The following is a 25,154-nucleotide window of genomic DNA, read 5'->3' on the forward strand; positions in this document are numbered from 1 at the left end:
TGAAATTACATCCATATCTACAGCCTCTAATATGGGCAAAAGGTCTCTTAACTACCTCAGGAAATAAGGTTTGAAACTGCTCTCGACTGCTAAGCAGAGACGAAGAAATACAGATGCCCGAGCTTCCTCTACTTCACAGGTTTCTTCAGTATTTCTGCAGCTGCTTCCATGTGTGTTTCTGAAGAAATTAACTGCTCATACCACTATGATTCATTAGTATTTTTCAGAGGAGCATGTTTTAATTAATGCCTGCACAAGAAATGCTTGCTGTTTGACAATTTTAATTTTCCACAGACAGGAAGTGGCAACATACATTTACAAACTTGAAGTCAAACCAATCTAACAGTAAAATAAATCCTTATTTTTTCTAGTCTTTGACTGAGAACTATGTTCTAACTTTACACATAAGCTAAAAAAGCACATTGATAAAATTATCTAGCTATGCATGTTTGTTTGGGGAAGGTTGTAATTCAGATTTCTGCTTGCAAGCATTCTGTCATAACAGAAAAAAATAGTAAGTATTTTTCTCAAGCAAGAATTATGCTGCAGAGCATCTGAAACTGAGTCCCACCGTAACTAAATAGGTTGTCCAGTAGGAAAGATAAAACTCTTCATATGACTCCTCTAAAATTTATTTATTGAACTTATTTTGGGTTTAACATTCAAATATTATTTGTACACTAATATAAACATGACATGAGAAATTTTATTATTTTACAAACAGAATGGTTACACATGGAGGTAGAACAATGGAAACTGGGAATAATCTGGTAATAGTAACAGCAGCATCAGCAACCTGATTAATTTTTTAATTCCTTGTAAGGATTACCAATTATTAACTGGCTAACTCAAGGAAAATTATAATGAAATCGAGTACAAAGGTATATGTAATAATGTTCTTCTAAAAGAGAAGAGCTCAGATCCTTAGCATTACAAATTAATATATAGCTCCCTATATCATTTAGGGAATTGAATATCGCTGTGACTGGGGTGTTTAAGAAATGGACAAATCAAGCCAGTTTCAAGCTTCAAAAGAAGTACTGATGTTCATAGCAGTTCATGTTGCCAATAGTTCTTCATTACTACCAATCATTATTGCTACATATACAAAACAATTAGTACTTAACAAATCTATCCCAGATGAGATGCGAGCACACAGCACAGTACAGGTGATGCTACATAGTTAGTGCTGATTGCTGCACTCTTTAGTGGTCCTTAGTCACCAGGACCAAGGTTATCTGGCTTGAGAGCTCCTTGCAGGCAGTTTGCGTTCTTCTTTACTCAGATTATATTTTATACTCTCTGTCCCCAATCCAAAAGAAGATGATCTCATCTGCTCTTGATGACTTCGTTTGGGGATTGAGACATGTGCTGGGTTTCGCTTACTCTAAAGGTGCCACCAGACACCTTTCTTGCCTGTTCTGCAGGATTGTCTTGGTTTTACCAGGCATCTTTCCACTTCTGTTTTGTTGTTTGGTTATTTAGTGACAGGTTTCCAATTGTTATTTCTTAGGTAAGCTTGACTTTGCCTATTTAGTGAGGCTTTAAGAAAATAGCTGGAAAGAGTGACCTAAGAAACTATAAGCTGTACAAGATCACTTCAGTTGCTGTGAAAAATCATGGAGTGAGTGTTCCTGAAATGTATTTCTTGCCACATGAAGGAGAAGGTGATTGGGAACACAGGCATACAGGTCCTACGAGCCACTGATTTAAGTAAAATGACTGAAGTAGCTTCCTGTGGTGCAGATATATATTCTGCTTTTGAGCTATCTCAACTATCAGCCAATGCTTAAATGCAATCTGAATAAAACCAGTGTGTGTAAATGAAAACAGCAAAGATTTGAGGGTTAACTGTAAGTGGATAATGTCTGCCTTAGAGGTGGGGTGTATACTTGGTAAAGCATCTGCTATCTCACTTTAATCCACACATGTAAATCTATCAGAGCCTTCAGTATCTGCATTTTGGGTACCTCTGTCCTGTGAAATCCATGGTCCTCAAACAGATGCCCAGGCTTCTCATATAGTGCTGAGAACGGAGTTCACGGGCTCCACAAGCTGACTCAGTAGCCGCCTCGTTGAGGCTAGAGGATTACAAAGTAGCATCCCAGTGTGGTGGTTCTTTTAGCATTAGGTACTTCATGCATGTCAGGCCCCTTTTCCAGAGGAGCAAAATGGCAGGCCAGACGCACCCCATCACAAGTTCATTCTCCTGCCTGGGAGCTTGGAGCTAAGGTTTGTTTTTTTTTCCCTACACTGCCTGATTTACCACAGAACTTAAAATGAATATAAGGATGGAGTTTATCTTTGATTTCTTCTTTCGAATCTTACTTTGTAAAAATAACTATTTACTGGAGTAGAACTTAAAGCCGACATTCCTGCAGGCAGTGTGAGCACTTTAATGGGTACTTTATGAATGTTTAACGACCTGAAGCAGAGCTCAAGCAGAACTCTTCAGATTCATTCCTGTGTATTCCACTTCTTGAGGACGGGGAGTACTGAGGTTGCTTTTCACTTCTGTTCGGCGGTAAGAGCCCGCTATTTCAGCTCTAGGCCTCACAGGGCCCTGAAGACAATCTCACCGCCGGTAACTCCATTCCACGGACGCAGAGCCAGAGCTCCCGACACCGCGGGAAACGCTGCCCGCGCCCGACAGGGCCCCCGCCCGACAGGGCCCGCGCTCTTCCCACTGCACACCGCGCCCGCACAGCCACCAGCGGGAGGGGCGCGCTCCCCCGGAAGCGCTCCCGGAGGGCGACCCCGCCCCGCGCGGGTGCTTCCGGGTGGCAGCGCGTCTCTCCGCTCGGCACCTCCGCCACGCCGGCGCTGCCGCCTCCCGCCGGGCCGTCCTCTCCCCCGGGCCGTCCTCTCCCCCCTACTCCCGCTCCGCCTCGCTCTGCGTCCGTTCCCCTCCCGCGCCTCTCCCCGCGCCGGGCGATGCCGCTGCGGGGCTCCCGGGCCGCGGGGCCGTGGGGGCGGCTGCCGCTGTGGCTTCTGGTGGCGATGGCGGCCTGTGGCGCGCGGGCCTCCGAGATCACCTTCGAGCTGCCCGACAATGCCAAGCAGTGCTTCTACGAGGAGATCGCCCAGGGCACCAAGTGCACCCTCGAGTTCCAGGTAGCCGGGCGGCCGGGGGCGGCCTCACGGGGAAGCGCCGCCCCGGGCCTGGGCGCGCCCGCGCCGCGCTGGCGGAGCTGGGCCCCAGGCCGGAGCCCGGCCCGCCGCCGGGGAGCGGTGGCTGAGGGGCTTGTGCTGGCCGGGGAGCCTCTCAGCTTCGCTCATTTACTGCGCGGCGCTCGTCTGCTCTGAGCGGTTACGGAGAGCGCCTGGTGCGGGAGCAGCGGTTGAAGCCAATGTAGAGTTTTCAGCTCAGCTAAGGAAATAGTGCATGCTGTCGTTCGCTCTGCGGAAGCGGCGGGGAAGCAAGAGTTTAGTTCAGAGCTAAGTAAGACATGTAAGGCTGGCCTCGAAAACTGACTGTTTTACCGTGATCATTGTCATGCAGTGTCCCAACTGAACAGTGGAGAATACCTAAAACACGCCTGCCCAACAAGATGCCGTGAAAGTAATTTCCTTGTGGTTAGTGAAGCATTTGCATGATGAGCACGATACAATTTAAGGAGCTAATGGTTCTTATTTCAGAGTATGGTTCAAGTTGGGTTCACATAGCAAACAGTAAGAAAGTCATGGAGTAGGTATGCGGTACTGGCAAAGTGTCCTGGGCATGTAGCAAGATGGGAGTCTTACAAAAAATAAACCATGCAGGCGACCAACATCTTACTGAAGACTATGGTTAACGTGCACGTACTAAGTGAGGCTGCACAGTTTTTCTTACTTTTGCCAGTTTCTAACAGTTTGAATTTGCAGCAATCATGGTAGAGCATGCTGTTTGGGTTTGAGATGTATCGAGTAAACAACTCTGACAGTTTTGGTGCCTCTGGGTGTGTCAGCAGGGTTGGAACCTTTCAGTCTGTCACTTCACCAGCTGAAGTGACAGACAGCACAGTAGCAGCATAAGAGAGAAATCATCCTTGAAGATGGGAGTCACAGTTGCGATTAGGGGCTTTTGAAGAAGCTGTGTACTTTAATGGTCCAACTTGTTGAAGTCCCATTTTTTTTTTTTTCCCATCTGTTGTCCCACCTTAGTATTTTGGAAAACATTGCTGCCAAGTAGTGGTCCTTGTTACTCTGTCCTACCTCTTCTTAGATATGTTTTTCCCTACCCAAATGTTTCTTTTCCTTCCGTGTTATTTTCATAAAGTCTTTTCTGTGCAGTACTTTCCCCCCTGTTTTGAAGTGGGTATCACTAGACGTTGCTGGACAGATAAGCCTGCCCTTGTTACTTTTGTCGGTGATCAGAACAGGAGTAGCATTGGTAAAAGGAAAGTTTGGATTTGACCAGCCACTGGTAGACTGAAATGCTGTGTGCATGTCCTTTGGGAGTATGTCTTAAGCGCTGAGAGGAGGCTCAAGCAAGGCCTGTGGGAAAGAATGTCAGGGGAACTTTAAAGCTCTGGCAAATCTTTAGCATGTATATGTAAACTGGCCCTTTCAGTGTGAGTGACTTTCATGTAATCAAGCACACCTCTGTCAAATTTGAGATCATACTTCAAAAATGAACCATTGTTTCTTTATAGAAAATCTTATTTTTGTTTTTCCTTCCAACCAGGTAAGCATTTTTGTATGAAAAACCCAACTAGATGCAGACATCCAGGAAGAGACATCCAGGGATCCAGACATCCACAAATTTTTTTTCTCTTTGTATCCTGTCATCACATTTTTGGAAAAACTGTGAAGATAATTGCTTGCCAACTGAATATTTTTAAAACTTCCGGTTTGCAGAGTAGCTGCTGCTCAGATCTCATGTTATTTCAGTTGTGCCATTAACATTATCATTTTAATAACTTGATCCCTAAGTAAACTGATATGAGTTTAAATAATACTATGTGAACTGAAGTGCAGATATTCAGATACTAAAATATTTCAGTGATTTCTACATGCATATAAAAGGGACATGCCTTTAGATAGAAGTCTCTTCCTTTGTCAGCATGCTTTATCTTAAAAGCAAAAAGTTTGGAGCAAGCATTAAGGGTAAAACTGCTATCTTAAGAGTCGTCAGAACACCAAGTTATGAATACCTAAGCTACCACTTAGTCTTTGTGTAGAGGTGGGATAGCTAGTTTACAGAGCAATATGCTGTAGATCAACAATAATCAAAGCCTGGAAAAAAGCTCTTGAGACAATCATGAGAAGTTTTGAGTCACTTGTAGGCATTATCCAGATATGCTGGTTCTGGGAGGAAATGCTGTGATTAACTGTGCAGGAGGGAGGCAGCAGACCTCCCAGAACATTGCTCTGTTCACTAGCAGACCTGAAGATGAGCCATGTTGAAATACCTGTTCTACTGGTCAAATGCCATTCCTGCAGCCTAAAGCAACTTGTGCTAATAACATAGTTACGCTCCTTTGGCCCTACAGAAAGGAGCAGTCTTACTGCATTTTAGCAATCTTAGCCCACTAAATCAATTCCATGGAGTTGTGGATACAGCAAGTGGTTGATTTGTTACAGTAATGCCTTTGCTGCCCCATCAAGTTTCATGTACTGTAGCCTTTGCTGTTGTACAATTATTTATAACAAAGTAACAAAAATTGCCCCTAAATGGTTTGTAAATATAGCTGACATTACATATTCTGAAACTAAAGTATTTTGAATAGTGTTCTGTGTGTCTTCCATAAGTAAATAATTTTGCAGGCTTGCTTTGAAAGATTTTCAAATTAATGCATTATATTTTAAAAACATTTGTTAAAGCAAAAAATTTTGCAGTGCCACTTGACAAATCATACTTCTTAGAAGAAATGTATAAATGTCTGTTTTGTTAAGAAGACACTTTCTTGGTTTTTGTTTTCAGGTGATCACTGGAGGTCATTATGATGTTGACTGTCGGTTGGAAGATCCTGATGGCATTGTATTGTATAAAGAGATGAAGAAACAATACGATAGCTTCACGTTTACTGCATCCAGAAATGGGACATACAAATTCTGCTTCAGCAACGAATTCTCTACTTTCACACACAAAACTGTGTACTTTGATTTCCAGGTTGGAGAAGATCCACCACTGTTTCCTAGTGAGAACAGAGTAACTGCACTTACCCAGGTAAAATGCTGTTGTGTTTGACAGTAGCTGTCAGATGGAGGCAATGTTTTTTCAAGTTCAGCTGCATTAGATATCTATATCACTTTTGAAAATCAGTGCATTGGAGCTTTTAAAATAATCTGAATTACTACAAATAAGTTTTCTTGAGATAGGATTTATAGAACACAGGACAGATCTGAGGAGGAGTCACCAAATGCTTAAGAGAAAATTAGGATAGTAACTTAAACTCTAGGCCACTATTTTATTTTTTTTTTTTTTAAGGGAACTTCCTTTTAATGCCATAGTTGTGTGGATTTCACAAACTGTAGATATCAGTGGATCAGGGTTTTAAAAATTTCCAAACTTTGGAGAAACTTTGAGAATTGTTTTTGTATTTAAAATTCATTTTTATACTTTAAACTGGTTTTATATTTAAAATCGCAGGGTCTTTTTTGGGGGGAGTACTTAAGCTGACCTCTCACATAACTTCCGTTTTTGAAATGGAAAAGAAGATTCTAGCAAAATAAACAAATTAACAAAATCAGCCATATTTGGCTGGCTTTTAGATATTTGCCCTTCCTAAGAGACTACAAAGTGTTGGAGCATTATTATTATAATATTCTCAAGATTTTGCAGTTTTGTACCACCTCTACCCAATATAAATCCATCACAGCTTCCCTTGGAATACTTGCTTCATGAATTCCCACTAATGTCCTTAGATTATAACCATCACTAAACCTCACTTTAAACAACCATTAAAGAATGCTGGACATGGGTGCTATTTTGCTAGTCAGGACTCAACAGTATAAATACTGCTTCCCAAATGCCAATCTCACTTGAATTTAGCTCCCATAAGTCTGGAGTAGCTGAGATGTGTAATCACTTGCTGTGAATTCAACTACAGCTCTTACCTCTTTCTTCTTGTCACTCTTCTGCTCCGCTTTATTTTTATTATGATTCTTAATCCTCTATCTTTCCATCTCTTTTCCTTACTTCAGTCTTAATTCTGTTCAGTCTGTGTGTTCTGTTATGTCTGGCTTTTCTTTTGCTGTCTTGGCATCAGCAGAGGGATTTTGAGAACACAGAACACGCACTTCCTGGGTCTCGCATCTTCTGCAGTCCCTTGCAGCCTGTAGGAGAAGATGTGTAAAAAAATAGTTTATCACTGGATTGTAGCACACGCAATGCAAAGAAGGTATTTAGGAAATCGGAAGGTTAATTTTCAAAGAGTACAGCACGTCTTTGCTAAGAAGATTCTTGTTGCAGTTTTCTTGAGGCTTGTAACATGACCAAATTTGGGCAGCCTTTCATGGGGACAGTAGGTGAAGCCATAAAATCAGAATGACTTTGTGTTTAAATCTCTTGTGCAGACTAGGAGAGCTCTATAATTTATCAGTGAGACCAATGGCAGAACTTAATTTGGAAAACCTCTTCCTGAATTCTGTTGAGAAGAATATCTTAGACTTGTTCAGACACCTGTCTTGAAAGTCATCAATGTGTAAAGATGGTTAGACAGATACAAGTAACTGAGAGTGGTCATATCAGGGTGTTAAACATTTTCTTTTATAATAGTTTGTGATGTTTGATCTTCAGGAAATACTAATTTTAAGCCATGAAACAGAAAACCAAATTGTGGCTAGAAATCAAGTATTTTGAAGATCTATTGGTTAATGTCTTGGTGATCAAAACACAGTGAGGAGTACTGACTTTTACTTACAGCAGATAAACTGGAAGAAGCTTACATGAAAAATGATCTAGGGCTTGAAAAGCTGGTAATACTTTTTTAATGAAAAATGACAGGAAGTTGGGCAATTTGTTATTATGTTATGGAGCATTTGGGAACGCTGAAAGGTAACAGAATTGTCCTTTCTCTAACCACTTTTTGTGTACCAGACTAAGAGAAGGGTCTCTTGCCAAAGAACATGTTGAGTTCAGTAATGTAGATTTTAGGATGTTGTACAACTTCAGTGAGAATTATGCAATGAAGCATGCCATACTTTGAAACACAGAAGCATTTAGTATATCCTATATACATCTTCATGTTATAAGCAACTGCTTATTTTCCTGATATGTGTGGAATTAACTACTGGGGGATCACTGACACTTCAAAAGAGTTTCTAATGTTCATTTTGAACCCAGACGTACATGAACTTAAGACTTGTTGTTCTCAGAGCCCGGCGCTTTTTATTCAATCTGCGGTTTTACACGCTTCTGTATTTAAGAGTCTGTCACCATCCTGTCTGTAGAGTTTGATTAAATTAAATTTTACTGCTTTTACAGTATTTCAGTCTTGACAATGGACTGAGGTAACCCTTCGCTTGCAGGGGTTAAATCCTAATTTTAAATATGAAACCACAAAACTTTGCAGAAAAAGCACTAGAAGGGTTCTTAATTGTGGTATGTATTTGTTTGCTTCTCTAGATGGAGTCTGCGTGTGTTTCAATTCATGAAGCTTTGAAGTCTGTCATCGATTATCAGACTCACTTCCGCTTGAGGGAAGCACAGGGCCGCAGCAGAGCAGAGGATTTAAACACGAGAGTGGCCTACTGGTCAATAGGGGAAGCAATCATTCTTCTTGTTGTTAGTATTGGGCAGGTATTTCTTCTCAAAAGCTTCTTCTCTGATAAAAGAACCACAACAACCCGTGTTGGATCATAACTGGTAGTGGTAATGCTTCAGGTCATTGTGCGCTACTCATCTGTAAAAATTAACTGTTCTCCAATTAATTGTAGGTACCTGAACGATCTGAATATATGCAACATTCAAATGTGTCTCCCCCTCATCCCTTAAAAATCACAAAACAAATCCAGAAAGTTATGAAAGGGACACGATTTGAAATACTTTGAAAATATTTTGGAACTTAAGTGTTTTCTGATTCCTGTATTAAATATCTGGCAGTGACCAGCCTCTCTTTATTTCTACTGATTTTAATCCAAACTGAGTTTGATTTTTACTAGTCAGATTAGCCATCTGCAGTGTAACACTTTAAAATAACCCAACAGTGTAGAGTGTCTGAGAGACTATATATATGAAAATTTTATTTTATTTTAATTTTCAGGCTGAATGTATTGGATTATAAAAAAGCAAATGTGATGAACTGTAGTGTACTGTTTTGATTTGCTGTTAAAAAAAAATAATCCAGTGGTACCCTTTGCTTATTTGTAAAATTGTTGCAAGCTTGACACTGTATCATGGTGCAAATTCTCCATCAGCCTGATAAGTCTCCATCTCCAAAACTTGCTAAATTTTATACTTGAGTATGTTCGCTTAAACATTATTCTATATTAAAATAAATGCATTTCCTCTTTTACAAAGTTTGTTTTACTGAACAAATTGTAAGCTGAGACTACTCAGGAAATCCACTTTCTGTATTCAAAAATCCAAATCTCCAAGTTTATTTAAAGAAGATGCAATAAAAGAGGAAATCTTGTAACTTTGTCACTGAAACTACAGTTTCTGTACTCGTATATGCTGCTGCTGCTTTTTGGATTTAAGACCAGAAGTAGCGTAGTTTGTTAAGCAGCCCAGCACCAGCACTGGACAAGGTTATATTATGTGTTAGGCACATACAAAGCTTTTTACGAAATTGTTTTCCTATTAAGAGGCCAATTTGATATTGATATTGCATTGCACAAGTGCTGTAAATTTTACTTTCCTGTGTGTGGTGCACTGATACATGATGGCCTTGTGCATCTAATTGCCACTCTTTTTTGCTAGTGGTCAGGAAATGTTTTATTATTTCAGGTTATCTTTTTTGTAGAGTTATAGTTACATGGTTTCCACTGCTCATGTCTTTAATAGCTTATGTACTGTAAAGTCTTGTTTTATTTGTATGTGGAAGGTAGTAAGTGTACGTACATACAAGTAGCTTGAATTGAGCTGGTCATAGTGAGGCTAAACTCCTTCAAATGGCTCTGAAGGAGTAAGTAGACTGACCAATTCTTAAATGCACACAAACTAAACTAAGGTGAAAAAAATTGGCATATATTACTGGCTAAATCAAAAGATGCTTCTTAAGTTCTCAGCAAGCAGAGAAAGAATCCTAAACCCTTACCAATTGTCTGTATTATTTCCAGCAAAAATTTGAAATTACATGTACGGGTGAGGCTTGAGCAGTCTGAAGAATTGATCTAAGATTACTTAATTTTAAAATCGTGTGATGGCTAAAAAAAAATAAAAGACCATATAGTGTGTTGTGAACTGAATGACTACCCTTTTGAAAACTGAAGAAAAACCTCAAACGGCTCAAAAATTATTTAAAAGATCATGGGGGTATTAAAGCTTAATGTATGTAAAATTCAGGATTATATGTAACGTTTTTCTATCCTGTACTGAATTTTAAATACTGCAGTCCCATTTTGGGATGCAAGCTTTTCAGAAATAGTTAGACTCACAAAGATCAGAAAACAAAAAACCTACTGCTTTCTTCTTCTGATACAAATCTGTGCCTGCACACATAATTCTTGATTGTACCTGTGTGCTTTATTCTTGTGTTTCAGCAACTAACACTCAGTACTTTTCGTGCTACGTTGCACACAATAAGGAAGCAAGTGATACACTTTGGGTGCAAGTGTCACATGAAAACGTGATTTAATTTTGGTAGTGTCCACTATTATCTTCTGGAGTTTGAATATCACTTGTGTAGCTTTAATCACAACAAAAGCATTTGTTATAAAGATTGAAATGTGTTGGGTTTTTTCCCCACTGAGTTGTTCTGTGTGCTGTCAAAATTGATAAACAATGGGGTAAAACAAATAATGATCGGCCATTGCAAACGTTTTTTCTATTCTTTCATAATGTTTGAATGTGTGAAGTGAGAGGACTGTTAGCTCAATATTACTCCCACTGCAGAGGTTTAGTGAACTTGACTTTTGCATTGAAGTTAGATATCTAAACCAGTCCTGCTGCATAATATGCAGCAATAGCTTAAGAATGCCTTTATTTTTGTGTTATTAAAAACATGGCACAACTACACATGTTTAAACATAGCTGTATATAGTTTTTAAAAAAAGTGACTGAATAGGATATAATAAAACATGCTAACATGCAGTGGGTGAAGAAATGCATTGTGACTTTTGGTTAAAGCTGCATCTTTTTAATATATGAAAAAAATAGTTTGGTTAACGGTGTGATGCACAAATAAACGCTCTGCGTTAAAGGGGATATAACTATGTTTTTAATTGCTAGAGGCCCTGGGTTTCAGCTATTCCTTGGATGTTTTATGTTTACAGAACTTCTTTTCATGTCCCGAAATGTCAGTTCTTGTTTTAGTTTGGGGAGGGGGGGAAAAATTGAGTAAGACGAAAAGCAGACCCTGTGAATATTGTATGGGAAAATAAAAATTAATATATGAGTGTGGTCTAATTGTTTTGTTTGCATGTGGGAGTGGGGAGCATTAGTCTTCAAAAAAGCTTTGAATAATGATTTAAGTAGTCAACTTGTATTTTAACACATTACAGTTAATCTACCACCTGTCACTTGATCAGGACTTCTGTTGCTGTACATCATGAAGTGTACTGGTTCACTGCCTTCAGGTCACTGGAAAAACTCAAGTTTCAGCAAGATAGTGTGGTTACTGGCTCTTTGCTCAGCACATTAGCAGTGCAGGTAATAATACTCATAGATCTGTTCCCATTGGAGTGGAATTCAAAGTATTTGATTACAGATGCCAGGAATGACTTGGGACCTACTGCATCTTTTTGCATTAATTTTGTAGATAAAAGGTTATAATATGGGATGATCTAGAAAGGTTCATCCAATTAGTGTTGTCTGATGATGAGATATAAACTTCAAATATGTAGCAACTAAACGTGTGATTGGAGATACTATGTTGTGTAGCTTCTTGATGAATCTTAGCACATACCAGTTAAGTTTTGAGTAGGCATCATTGCTTTGGGTGGGCACCTTCCGAAATGGCTTTTTCTTGCTGTTTGTGTTTTGCCCGTGTCAGTTGCTGTACATTCAGAATTTTTCAAGAATATTTACAGTACTTGAATTAAAAAAAGCATTTGTCTAGAAGTATGGGTAAGTTTTCCTCTTTCAGTGATGTTATTGTTATGGTCAAGTAGTTGTGTGGGGTTTTTTTAGATGCCTGGCATGTAGGATTTAGAAGTAGCTTAAGATAACTTCTGGTCTGAAACACTTTTGCACTGAAAGCTGATCATCTGACAAAAAAAGTAAAAAAATTAGGCAAAGGGAAAAGATGAGTCAGTGGATCAGATGACTTGTATGATGATGAAGGCTTTTATCAAGGAGGAAGTAGAAATGTGCTCTGGACCACTGCAACCCATTTTAATCAGTTTCTCAGACTGCCTGAGGGCACAACTGCAGCAGGGACACCCCAACCTGGATTTTATCACACAACAGCAACAATTGCTGAAATAAACTTTTAAAGCCTGACCCTGAAGTTCTTCAGGGAGTTACAGTGTAACAAGTCATTGTGCAGAAAGCTGGTATACTGCACCGGGTTACTCTAGGAGAGGTTCTGTGCTTGGTATGTGAGTGAAGTTCATCATGTGATGCTTCTTAAGTAGTGTGGGGGTTTGCTTATAGCTATTTTCTACATCTCTAAAGGAAAGCAAGCTTATTGCATATTATATTATCAAGAACTCAGATCTACATTGTCTAATGTAACTCTGGAGTCATTGCTATTGACTTCAGAGGTTTTTTGTGTGGGTTTACCTTCAGGTGCCATCAAAGTGTAGCTCCTAATCGTTATTCTTGATGTGCAAACATTTTGTGCCTTTACTTTCTGACCAATTTGGTGCTTCACAGGAAGAAGCCGTACTCATACAACGGAGAAATCCACCAGTAGGGGGAGCATCATCTATTGTCAATGATTATTTAAAACTGTTTTAGCGATCCTTGTTGCTGTTACTGAGTTATTTCTCTCAGCCATTGAGTTAGTCTCTATGCATTTACAGCTGATGAGTGCTAATTCTGCTTGTCAGTAAGACCACAGATATATTCCTTGAAGTGATTGAAATCTTACAACATCACCTGATTTCTCATTGTTAAAAAGAGATTAAACTTCTTCTGTACAGCTCAGTGGAGGAGCGCTCCGCCAGGGTGAGATGAAACCAAGAGTTTAAGACGGGCCCTAAATGAGACAGATGTAAAGTCTTTCTCTCACATACCTCCCCTTGATTTCCATGGTTGTCAAATCAAGTTCCAGAAAAGCAGAGTTAAGATGTGTGCATACTGAGGATGCTACTGGTCTTGACCAAGTAGTGTTGTGAGACATGAGGGGCAGCGGTGACTGATGTCAGTTTAGGAAATACTCCAGTTACCTGTCAGTGGCGGCTCTCAAAAGGTTCGTTATTTGTATTAAAATAATCCATGTTACAAACCTCAGGGCAAGACCTTACGTAAGCGTAAGATTTTACTTTGCAGTACTTCTGAGCGGATTGATTTGACCCACTCACCTTCTCCCCTACCTACTGACAAGAGTAAGGACATGTGCACATAGTCTGTTCAGCATCACTGGTGTGCAACACAGCAATTTTAACCAATTCGACTGCCTTGTGCATCTGTGGCCTGAGTTTCTTAGCATTATGGGCTGTTTTGTTGGTGGGCTAGCAGGAAAAGGAGTGACACTGGGCGTATGCTGTAGCCTTGTTGCCATCCTCCTGTTTTCAAGATGCAGAGTCCACTGCTGATGAGTCATCTGTGCTGTGGTTTTACCAGAGTGCAGAAACTAATCTTTATAGGAACATCATGTTCCTGAATTTCTCTGCTATTAACTGAGTGTGTGATTATTAATACAGGCCGTTGAACAAGACTCCCTAAACATTTTCATAGCCTGTATCTCACTGCAAGACAGTGTCCGGATCAGAGTGCAGCAAAAGAAGATGCAATACAGCAGGATGTCATCCCTTCAACAGCCTGCACAGTTCAGGTACGTGTTTTGTAGCTGAGTGCATTTAGTTGGTGTGCTTCAATGTCACAAGCCCCTGCGAGCCACGTGTGACAGGGCATGGTGGAGTATTCATTTTGTTTTCTCTATGAAGAAACAGGGCAAAATTTTCCATCAAGGACCCTGTGTGCTGTACATAACCTGGGCTGTAATACATATGCAAAACTTCTTTTGCTGCATTTGTTTTTGACACTGGCTTCTGAGCATTTAGCAGTGCCATATTGTTTAAATTAGCAAGCAACTTTATGCAAACTTGTTTTCTGCTAAGAAAAGGAAAGAGATGAAGAGGAAAATTTAGTCAGTTGAAACATGATCAGTTTGCAAGTGGATGCTAATTTGCTCTTCTAATTAGTCATGAGCTAGTTCTGATTCAAAACCCATATAAGTGCATTAGTGCAGCCAGAGTGAATATTCTTCAGTTTGCTAGTTTATGCTTATCACTGCAGCAGTGGCACTTACATTTTTGCTTCAAAGGTGGCTGACATTCAAAGAGCAACTTGTGTGTGTTCATGCTGATCTGGCTGCAGGGTACCACTATGAAGGACTCCTACCTCACTTGTTTTCACAGAGGCTGCCAGAAGTAACTCCATAGTTCCAAGCAACTTTGGAAGTGATGAAGCAGGCTGCAGATTTCTGTAAAATAATAAAAAATTAATTTTACAGATAGAGACATAGAAATAAGGGAAGTTGAAAAGACCTGCTCAGGTCAGAGAGGCAGTCGGCATTGCACTGGGAATTTTCAGCCTCACATACATGGTAGTGCCTACAGTCGAGTTGTAGCAGGACAACATGCTCCAGACAACAATGTGAGGCACAGGACAGTGAGATTTGAGCCTCAGTTCCCCCCTGCCCCAGGTAAAGGGAGCTCACATTTAGTTCCCCTCCCAGCCATCATCTATTTTTCTGGGAAGCCCAAAGTGAACTAGACTCTCACAGTTCCTCTGTTGCAAAGACTCTGTGGTGACTCTCTGACCTGTGCCAGCTAGCACAGTTTCTGACCACCCCTGGAATACAACTGATGCAAAAAATTTGAATTTGAGGTCTATGTCTTTTTCAGTTCTGTTGCTACCTATAAAGACACGTTTGAAGTGTTTTTCAAATTAATGAACTGTATGAAGTGTTCACTACTCTTGGATTTACATGGACCAAGCTTATCTATGTTGTAACTCGATGACTTGTAATCTCAAGGCTGCCTTGTGAAATTCTATCTAGCTATATATGCCTTCAGGCTGTACAATTCAGTGGGCTTTTTTCACACTTTTTGTGCACTGGTAGCACAATGGGGGTTTTTTGTTTGATACCTTATTGCGTTCAACTCCGTAAGCACGCTCCATTAAATGAAACCACGTGGTAGATTCTGGAGCTGTCAGAAAAGGCTACAGGTCTACTTTAATAACAGTGATTTCCCAGCCCTCAGGAGATAGAAAAATAATAATCATCAACATGAAATAAAATACTACACATATCTAAAAAGAAGTTAAAATATGATCCCTTTAACTATTGGATGTTTTTATATGCAACAGAAATACTGACTCTAGGCAGCAGCGTTGCGTGGCTTTAGAAAGACTCTACTTGAGCACCCTGCCAGTCTACCACAGGCCCTGTGCTGTCTCACAGTGTTGTCCAAAAAGTGGATTCATCACCTGGTGTGCAATTGGTCAATAACCACACACTCAGGAGAGACATTGCTTATTTATTTTAGGGTTGCGCAAGCCTAGGTGCTCAGTGGTTTCCCACAAATCAAGCACACCAATGGGACTCTTCGCACTATATTTATACACAAAACTTGCAGAGTTAGTAATTTTCCAAGTCCATCCTGTCAACGATGATTGGTTAGTAATTTACATACAGTTATAATACTGCTGACACAATACTTCTACGCATGCTTAGGGGAAGGGTCTTCACCTGGGCAAGGGTCTTCTTGACCTATAGGCATGATTTTTAGTATTATAAAGAGGGTAGTTCAGCTAAGGATACATGGACCTTGAGTTTGCCTGCCAAGTTGGCAATGTATCCTCTTCAAGGTTTAATGGCTCTGGCATGTCCTTGCTCAAAGAAGGCTATCTACTTGTTCTTCTGATTAGGGATGCCTTTGGCTTTAACATATACGAAGAACATCTTTCTTGACCTAAGCATATTGCTACATTGTTCTAAAAGTTTAACCTTCAATAACAGTACTTATCTACCTCATCCCCTGGGAAGGTGATGGAACAACTAATTCTGAAAACCACTCCCAGGCATGTCAAGGACAAGAAAGCCATCAGGAGTATTCAGCATGGATTCACCAAGGAGAAATTATGCTTAACCAACCCGCTAACCTTCTACAATGACGTGGCTGGTTTGGTAGATGAGGGGAGATCAGTGAATAGTGTCTGCCTTGACTTCAGTAAAGCTTTCTGCAATGTCTCCCAAAACATCCTCAAAAACAAGCTGTTGATGTATGAGCTGGATGAGCAGACAGTGAGGTGGACTTAAAACTGTCTGGATGTCTGTGCTTAGATGGATGTGACCAGTCTAGCTGGAGGCCAGTAACTAGTGGTGTACCCCAGGGGTCAATATTGGGTCCGGTCCTGTTTAACATCTTCATTAATGATCTAGATGATGGGGCAGAGCATAGCTTCAGCAAGCTTACAGATAACACAAAACTGGTGTCTGGTACACCAGAGGGTTGGGCTGCCATCCAGAGGGACATTGACAGGGTGGAGAAATGGGCCAACAAGAACTTCAAGCAGTTTGATATGGGAAAGTGCAAAGTCTTGCACCTGAGAAGGAACAACCTCAGGCACCAAGACATGCTGGGACAGCCTAGCTAGAAAGGGCCTCTGCAGAGAAGGCTTTGGGGTTTTTGTGAACACCAAAGTTGAACATGAGCCAGTAATACACCCTTGCCACAAAGAAGACCAACAGTGTCCTGGACTGCATTAGGATTGAGTGTTGCCAGCAGGTTGAGGGAGGTGATCCTTTCCCCCTACTCAGCACTGGTGAGACCTGGAATACTGTGTCCAGTGAGGGGCTCCTCTGTAAAAGAGAGTCATGAACATACTACAGAGAGTACAACAAAGGGCCACTGAGATGCTGAAGGGACTGGAGCATCAGTCCTATGAGGAAAGGCTGAGAGAGTTGGGACTGTTAAGCCTGGAGAAGAGCAGGCTCAGAGGGGGAAATGATGAATGTGTATAAATATCTGATGGGGGGAGTGCAAAGAACTTTCAGTGGTGCCCAGTGACAGGACAAGAGGCAACAGGCACAAACTGAAACACAGAAGGTTCCCTCTGTACATGTGGAAGCACTTTTTCACTGTGAGGGAGACCAAGCACTGACACAGGTTGCCCAGAGAGCTGGTGGAGTCTCCATCCTTTAAGATATTCAAAAGCCATCTGGACATGGTCATGGGCAGCCAGCTGTAGGTGTCCCTGCTTGAGCAGGGGGATTGGACCAGATGACCTCCAGAGGTTCCTTCCAACAACAACCACTCTGATTCTATCAGGAGTCCAGATCCTATAGCTGTTTTGGCAACTGTTGTCCATAATAAATAATTTCTGTGTCTCAGTAAAGCGGAATTTCTAGTATTTCCTCTGTCAACATCACAGCTGAAAAGCAATAGGTACATTATAGATAATATAAGAGACACTGAAATAACCCGCTAAGCCTAGATCCAGCAATTGACTTCAGCAAGTGCATAGGCTGAAATACTATAGCAGTCCAGAAGAAATCATGTGCGTAGTTAACATTCTTCCCTCTTGAACTGAGGAAGCATTTAAAAACTGCAACTGTACAATAGTAAAGAAAGCCCTTGCTCTAATTTTTATGACGTATATTACAACTTTCTAACATAGACACCTACTTTTCTGTCAACAAAATTGTAAGGATTTTAGTCCACAAACTAGCAAGGCCTACCAGGTTAGATCAGTGCTGCATCTGCCCTAGTACTCTGTTTCTGACAGTAGCAGAAGGGGAAGCTAATTAGGCAGAGCATGTGACCCTGCTCGTTATATGCAGTCCATTACCCTTTGATTCCCCAGGACCCATAACTGTTGAATTGCAAAGGAAGAAATACATGCTTGCCAGTCCTTTCTGTACCTGTTTATAGACCTGTTACTGTGAATTTGCTTAGTCCCTTTTCGCATGAGCTGCTGCTCCCTGCCTTCGCAGCCTCCTAGGATAGCAGGTTCCAGAAGACTGATAGCCCCTGTGCAAAGCAGTATTTTCCCTTTATCTGTTTCAAATTGATCTCCTGTAGTTTCATCAGGCTCCCCCTACTTCTCAAATTGCACTGAGAGGTGAAGAGGAGTTTGGCATTTACCTGATCCATAGCCCTTTCCCCCCTTTCTTGAGCAGGAGTACAAGAATACCTAAATGTGGCATTTTTGGGGGGTCTACCTTCCCTGCTCCATAGTTAAAATTAGTTGTACGTTTGTTCTTGTTAGAGAACAGCCCATGTAAAAAACACCTCTTTTACACGCAAGTAATGCACCATCCCAGTCCAAATCCTGTACGGCCTCTTCTGTGGGCTCTAGGACTAGTTGTCTTAGGCAGCTGTCATTTATTGCACCCAGAGATGTTCTCTCTGCACTTCATTCTTCAGAAGTCTTTGACCCAGTAGTAGGGATCCCCCTACTACTACCTGTCCACAGTTCACAGCATGGCAAATCCTACTTACCACTTCTTGACCACTCTCTTCTTCTTGATCAAGGAGGTCAGTGGTATAACCTGAAAAAGACATTTTTATTGTCAGTCTGTGATTTCCACCCACGTGTCCTGTGATGCTTTTCTTTTCCGTAATGCTTTGATGCTGTTGCTGCTTTCAGAGTCTTTCATGCAGAGTGCCATTCTGTCCCCTGAACACCTTATCACATCATTGCTATGAAACTGGCAGCCAGGTACCATTGAATCCCATCAATCCTCCATATCCCAGCTCTCTGAGATGCCCACTGTATCAGAGTCCTCCTTGAAGGCAACCATTTAAGCCCCCCTAACTTCTTTTTTGGGCTTCACGCATGGGTGTGCCAGCACCTGTAAGTTTTGCCCTTACTGCATTACTTCAGTCAACTGACACTAGCAGTCTGATTCGCTTTCCTTATTCATTGCAATTGTTCTTTTTATTTCCCTTCTGGTATTTCCTGAGCTGCACTGACCCCTAGCTGAAATGGCTGCGGGGTCCCTGCCAGGGCTGGGGACACCCAGGAAACAGGGAGAAGGTGCTCTAGGTCGGCCAGAGGCTGGGAGCCAATGCTGGCAGAGCCTTGCCTGCCTTGGTCACTGGGCATCTTGGGGTCTTTCTTTTCCAAAACAGTGTCCTGGGGGATGTGCAGAAGGTGCTGAGCACAAATGCGTGCAGTTTTTCTGTGAAACTGGGGTGGACGGAGTGGGGCTTCCCTCTTCATGCTGCTCATGGCCCCGCTGCTGCCTCTCCCCAGTGCTCCAGGACAGGCTGTCCCAGCAGCAGAGGGACGCGGAGGAGCAGCGCCGATTCCAGGCAGTGGTGGCCAAAATGGAGGCCAGGCTGGATGAGCAGACTCAGCTGCTGGAGCAGGTGAGCCCACCCTGTGTCCTCTGCCCGGCTCAGCTCTCCTGTCTGGGGATGGGCCGTAGGTCTCGCCAACTGGAGGTCCCTGACCTGGAGCCTGCGAATGGCATCTGTGTCTCCTCTGTGTCTGAACCCAGGAACGACAGAGGGTGTTGGTGGAGCGCTCCAGAGCGGAATCGCTGGAGGAGGAGCGACGAGTCATGACCCAGCAGCTCTCTGTGGAGTGAGCGGAGCTGGAGAGGACGAAGGTGAGGTGGGGTGGACATCTCCAGGTGCTTTTCACAGGTCCTGTGTGTCTGAGTGGGGCTGCACTGCAGTGTGTGGTGGAGGAAAGAGCTGAGTGTTGGGCTGCAGCATCCTTCCTCTGCCTCCTCAGTCCCACACCCAACTGCGTGGTGAATCGCCATCAGACCAACCCTCTGGCGAGAGGCTGCTGTGTGCGTGCACGGTGCTGCAGCTTCTCGAGGAGCCTGGGGCCAGAGCTTTCTGTGCAGGGTTCCCGCCAGGTGCCGGGGGCTTGAAGCAGCCTCTGGGTGTTGGCCGGGCTTCAGTGGCAGAGATGGGTTTCCCCTGTGCCCATCCTAGGAGTGGGCAGAACTGCAGATCCAGGTCTGCATGCTGAGAGCCAGGGAGGAGCAGCTGGCGAGGGACAGGGAGCTGCTGGACAAGTCCTGGCAGGAGCTGAAGGTGGAGAGGGAGAATGTGAATGGGGCTGCGCTGCACGTCCGGCAGCAGGAGGAGGAGATGAAAAGCGTGACCGAGGTAAGCGGAGCATCTGCGCTGCTGTTCCCAGCTGCACACAGGCTGGCAGCAAAGCTGGGCTTTCACTGCCCTCCCAAAGCAGGGACAGAAAGCCTGTCCTGGAAGGGGAAGAAGGGGATTCCCAAAGGAGTCCTGCTCCAGGGCAGCGAGGGTCCCTGGCCCCAGCCTCCCCAGCCGCTCTGCCTTGCAGCTCTCCTCCCAGAAGTACAAGGAAGGGGACCGAGCCCTGCGGGAGGCACTCAGAGTCGAGTCCCACCACCAGTCCAGGCTGCAGGCCCTGCAGTGGCAGTTGGAGCAGGTCAAGCAGCAGGAAGAGCATCTGCACCAGGCAAATACCCCCTCGCCTTCCCTTCTGGGCCTGGGGCTGCCGTGCCAAGGGCCTGAACCTTTGCCAACAGCTTCTCTCTCTCCCTTTCTCCCCAGGACAGGGCAGGACTGGCTGAGCATGGCTCAGCAGAGGAGCCAGCTTCAACAGCTATGCCAGGAGCTTCCCAACAGCCCCATGATGCTGCGGACCGCAGGCCGGGACTCCAGTGCCCCTGTGAGTGGCTTCTCCAGCATGCTGTGTAAGGCTTTGTGCTTGCTGCTGGTGGGAAGGGACGTGCTGGGGGGCAGCTGCAATTGTATTCCACTTCTTGGGAGGCTTGGTCTGTTCCTGGGGGCTGTTTTAGTTTCCCTGTATATAAACCTCAGATGGGAGTTGGCCTCCTCATCCTCTGAAGGAGCTCAGCGAAGCTCTGAGCCAGGGCAGTGCCAGGAGAGGGCAGAGGGGCCAGAAAGGGAGAGGCCGGTGGGTTAAAGCCCATTTGCACTGGGACCGTGGGGAGGACCCTGCTGCAGGGACACGCAGGCAGCACCCAAAGGGATGCTGTGCCGTCTCTGTCTGCAGTTCCTCTGATGGCAGCAGCACCACACAGTCGGGCTTCTGTTCCAGGCTTTCCACCTGCCATCAGCAGCCCGGGAGGTGCCCATGAACTCCTGGCCAGGGCCAGCTCCGCCGAGCTCAGTGCCACCCTGGCGATGCTGAAGTTCCAAGCCCTGCAGGTGAGCTGGTGGGAGACTGGGGTTGGAAGGGGCTTCAAACCCGCTGGGTTGGAGCAGGGCTGGGTGAAGCCTGATTTGAGCCTGATAGGAGACAGCCCAGGCTGTGGCTAAGATCATGACTGAGCTGTGGGGCTGGGCGGGCTTGTAGAAGCCCTGGGCACCTAGAGGAGTGATGCCAGAAGCAAGGACGGGTGGATCCTCACAGCTGGTCTCAGTCTCATGGACAACATCCTCAGCTCCGGGGGGTTGCCCTTGTCCTCGCCCTGTCCCTGGCTGGGAAAAACCAGTTCTGCTGGCCTCTGGCTTCACGATGTCCCCGTCCTCTCCCGTCAGCCCCCCGATTCCCTGCTGGGTCCTTCCCCAGGCGGGGCTGCTCTTTGGGGCTTCCGCTGTGGGTCTTGCTCAGAGTGTGAGGTTGTGGGCTCGGGGCGGGGGGAGCCCCACACCCCAGGGGGTACCACAGATGGTACCTGCCCACTGCCCCCTGCAGGAAGGAGGGTTTGGGATGCTTCCCTCCCTCATGAGTGATACCCGGGACTGTGAGCCCCCTTCTGTGGCACTCTCTGATACCTCTTCCACCCATCCATCCATCCCTCTCTTCTCAGGACCACGCTTACTTAGACAACGAGCAGCTCTTCCTGGAGTCCCTGAAGAAACCGTCCTACAATGCTGCTTCTCTGCCAGGCTGAAGGGGTGGCGTCCCCATGCCGTGCCCGGGGGATAGCTCCTCAATAAACCCCTCTTCACACACTCAGGAGAGTTACTGTACTTATTGAGGCCTGGGCGCTCGGTGGACTTTTCCACACATCAAGGACAGCAACAGCAGGTTTTTGTGCTGCTTTTATACCCCAAAATCAGAGGCTTTTCAAATACACCTATTGGATACTGATTGGTTAGTGATTAACATACTTCATGCTTCTACTACTACGTGTGCTCAGCAAAAGGGTCTCAACCTGGGTAGCGTCTTCTGAACCTCTGTGTGTGTGTGTGTGTGTGTGTTTTAGTATTATAACGAGGGTAGTTCACTTCCAGGACACTCAAAAGTTAGTTTCATTGCCACGTGAATTAATCGGTTGCTCACTTTGCCAGGTTGTCCAATATTTCATCCTCAGCACAATCGCAGACCTTCTCTTTATGTTCCAGGGTGTTGCACTTGTTTTCTAGGGTTTGGAGATCAAAGTCTATCCTTGATGAATTTCTCATCACTAGTGCAGGTTGTCTTGACCACGCTTCAAAGTCCCACTTCCCCGAGCTTCACACCGTCGTACTTGTTCCCATGGGTGCGGTACCTGTAGCCCCTGGCATGATCCTTAACCACGGCTACGAGAAGATGTGAAGTGGACTGTGTCAAGACCCACAGTTTGTCTGGCCTCCATCTCTGTCTCCAGTCAGAGAGGGACCTGGGGGTGTTTTGTCACCTGAGGCCATCCTGGCAGCGTTCAGCTGCCTGGGAGGGTGTGTGCAAGCGATAGCCCATCTGCGAGGGGAAGGAGATGAGGTTTGGGCTGGAAGGCTGGGAGCTTTTTCTCCTGGAACTGAGCTGTGTGAAGGTAAGGTGAAGGCAGGCGATGGCCAGACACCACAGTCACCTCCGGGCAGAAGAGTTCCCCTGCCACCCGTGCAGGGACTGGCTGCCCAGATGACATCTTTCCTGCATGTGGGAGCACTGGTGTGCACGGGTGTCTCTTTTGCAGATTCCTCAGCTTGAGCCTTGTTCTAAGCGGCTTGGCGTGCTTCTGGGGAGGTTGCTGGTTGGCTGCAAGCAAAAAGCATCCTATGTGGGAGAGCCAAGGAGGCGAGGAAAGACAAGATCCTCTCCCCCAACACCAGTTACTGCCTCTCAGGGGAAAGCCTGTGTCCCACTCAGCTGCGGCAGGATTCAGCCTTTTGGCTGCAGGGGGAGCAAACACACCTCAAAACCTCCCTCGCCACTGTTCCTTCTTGCTGCATCCACCCCCTTCCCCTGGGCACCAGCAGCCCCAGCTAACACAGCCCTGCCTATGCCACAGGGCTCTCTGTCTGCAATTCGCTTCCCAGTCCCCTTCAGTGGCACGAGTCTGGACCTGGCTCCATGTCAACTCAACTGGAGGAGGTGCTTTGCATCAACTAGGAGGAAGGAAGGGGAATGAAGGTAGGAATGAGGAGCATGGGGAGGAGATCATGGGGGGTGTGCTGATCCAGGACAGCTCCGCGGGACCCATGGCACCGTCAGCCTTCTTGGCTACAACTGACAGGAGAGCTCAGAGGTGTGAGGGGAATGCGGGCTGGATCACTGGGACAAAGCCCCGTATTATTACCCCAACCTGAGACAAGACAGTGCTTAAAATTAATTTCTCAGATCGGAGCCCAGGGTTTCTGAGAGCTCCTGCTGGAGCAGCTACACGCGGAGCAGACGGGAGCACTGCGGCCATCAACCATGCCTTTACCTGACAGGAGAGTGGGGATTCAGCCCTTCAACTGGGGCCTCCAAGGGCTTGGCATTCCCACCCTCAGTAAGTTTGCAGATGACACCAAGTTGGGTGGGAGTGTTGATCTGCTCGAGGGTAGGGAGGCTCTGCAGAGAGACCTGGACAGGCTGGAGCGATGGGCTGAGGCCAACTGTATGAGGTTCAATAAGGCCAAATGCTGCACTTGGGCCACAACAACCCCCAGCAGCGCTACAGGCTTGGGGAGCAGTGGCTGGAGAGCTGCCAGTCAGAGAGGGACCTGGGGGTGTTGATTGACAGCTGGCTGAACATGAGCCAGCAGTGTGCCCAGGTGGCCAAGAAGGCCAATGGCATCCTGGCTTGTATCAGCAATAGTGTGGCCAGGAGGGACAGGGAAGGGATCTTATCCCTGTACTCGGCACTGGTGAGGCTGCACCTCGATTACTGTGTTCAGTTTTGGGCCCCTCACTGCAAAAAGGACATTGAATGACTCGAGCATGTCTAGAGAAGGGCAACGAAGCTGGTGAAGGGTCTGGAGCACAGGTCGTACGAGGAGTGGCTGAGGGAACTGGGGTTGTTTAGTCTGGAGAAGAGGAGGCTGAGGGGAGACCTCATCGCCCTCTACAGCTACCTGAAAGGAGGTTGCAGAGAGCTGGGGATGAGTCTCTTTAACCAAGTAACAAGTGATAGGACAAGAGGTAATGGCCTCAAGTTGCACCAGGGAAGGTTTAGACTAGATATTAGGAAGTATTTCTTTACAGAACAGGTTGTTAGGTGTTGGAATGGGCTGTCCAGGAGGTGGTGGACTCCCCATCCCTGGAGGCCTTTAAGAGTAGAGTCAACACAGTGCTGAGAGATATGGTGTAGTTGGGATCTGTCAGTGCTAGGTTAACGGCTGGACTAGATGATCTTCAAGATCCTTTCCAACCTAGATGATTCTGTGATTCTGTGAATTTGTGGCTTGCATGTTAAAGAAGAACAAGCAAGCAAGCAGAGGTTGGTGGTTATTTCTGATCCCTTATGCAGCGCTGAGCTCCCATGGAATTTTGAACGCAAAGTGCAAGGAGCAGGCTTGATCTGCTTGCCAGAGAATGGCACAACAGCAGTGTTGTAGACACTAGGTAAAGTAATTACAGCTTTTCGCCGCTCTCCTTGTGTGCATTTTGTGACAATTGTTCCGCTTTTAACAGTGCTGCTGTCTTTTCAAATCAAACTCCATGTTTTGGTATTTTGAGCTTGATTGCCAACAGCTTAACCAGATTTCTGCAAGTTGTTTTTACCTGCTTGGGAAATCAGCTGGACTGAAAGGAACTAGGACAATGAAAACAGACATAGTTTTGAGTTTGTTTT

General features: G+C 44.7%; 1 protein-coding gene and 2 long non-coding RNA genes across 6 annotated transcripts; all 3 read left to right on the forward strand.

Moving 5' to 3' along the window:
- Positions 1 to 2,769: 2,769 nt before the first annotated feature.
- TMED7 (transmembrane p24 trafficking protein 7) lies at positions 2,770 to 11,483 on the forward strand. Its single transcript, XM_074812011.1, has 3 exons — positions 2,770 to 3,114; positions 5,906 to 6,151; positions 8,552 to 11,483. Exons 1-3 carry the CDS (start codon positions 2,935 to 2,937, stop codon positions 8,786 to 8,788), a joined length of 663 nt encoding a protein of 220 aa, XP_074668112.1. The 5' UTR covers positions 2,770 to 2,934; the 3' UTR covers positions 8,789 to 11,483.
- An 88-nt stretch (positions 11,484 to 11,571) lies between these two features.
- On the forward strand, positions 11,572 to 20,657 carry LOC141918032 (uncharacterized). Of its 3 annotated transcripts, XR_012621555.1 has the most exons (6): positions 11,572 to 11,737; positions 13,897 to 14,027; positions 19,463 to 19,578; positions 19,710 to 19,820; positions 20,158 to 20,334; positions 20,525 to 20,657. It is a non-coding gene; the product is annotated as an uncharacterized LOC141918032 (long non-coding RNA). The 3 variants fall into 3 exon arrangements; XR_012621554.1 differs by having other exon boundaries at positions 19,710 to 20,334; XR_012621556.1 differs by lacking the exon at positions 11,572 to 11,737 and adding an exon at positions 13,404 to 13,442 and having other exon boundaries at positions 19,710 to 20,334.
- A 96-nt stretch (positions 20,658 to 20,753) lies between these two features.
- On the forward strand, positions 20,754 to 22,444 carry LOC141918640 (uncharacterized). 2 transcript variants are annotated; one of them, XR_012621744.1, is made up of 3 exons: positions 20,754 to 20,875; positions 21,269 to 21,378; positions 21,984 to 22,444. It is a non-coding gene; the product is annotated as an uncharacterized LOC141918640 (long non-coding RNA). The 2 variants fall into 2 exon arrangements; XR_012621745.1 differs by having other exon boundaries at positions 20,760 to 20,900.
- Positions 22,445 to 25,154: the final 2,710 nt, after the last annotated feature.

Source organism: Strix aluco, chromosome Z (assembly GCF_031877795.1).
Source record: "Strix aluco isolate bStrAlu1 chromosome Z, bStrAlu1.hap1, whole genome shotgun sequence".
Taxonomy (NCBI): Eukaryota; Metazoa; Chordata; class Aves; order Strigiformes; family Strigidae; genus Strix; species Strix aluco.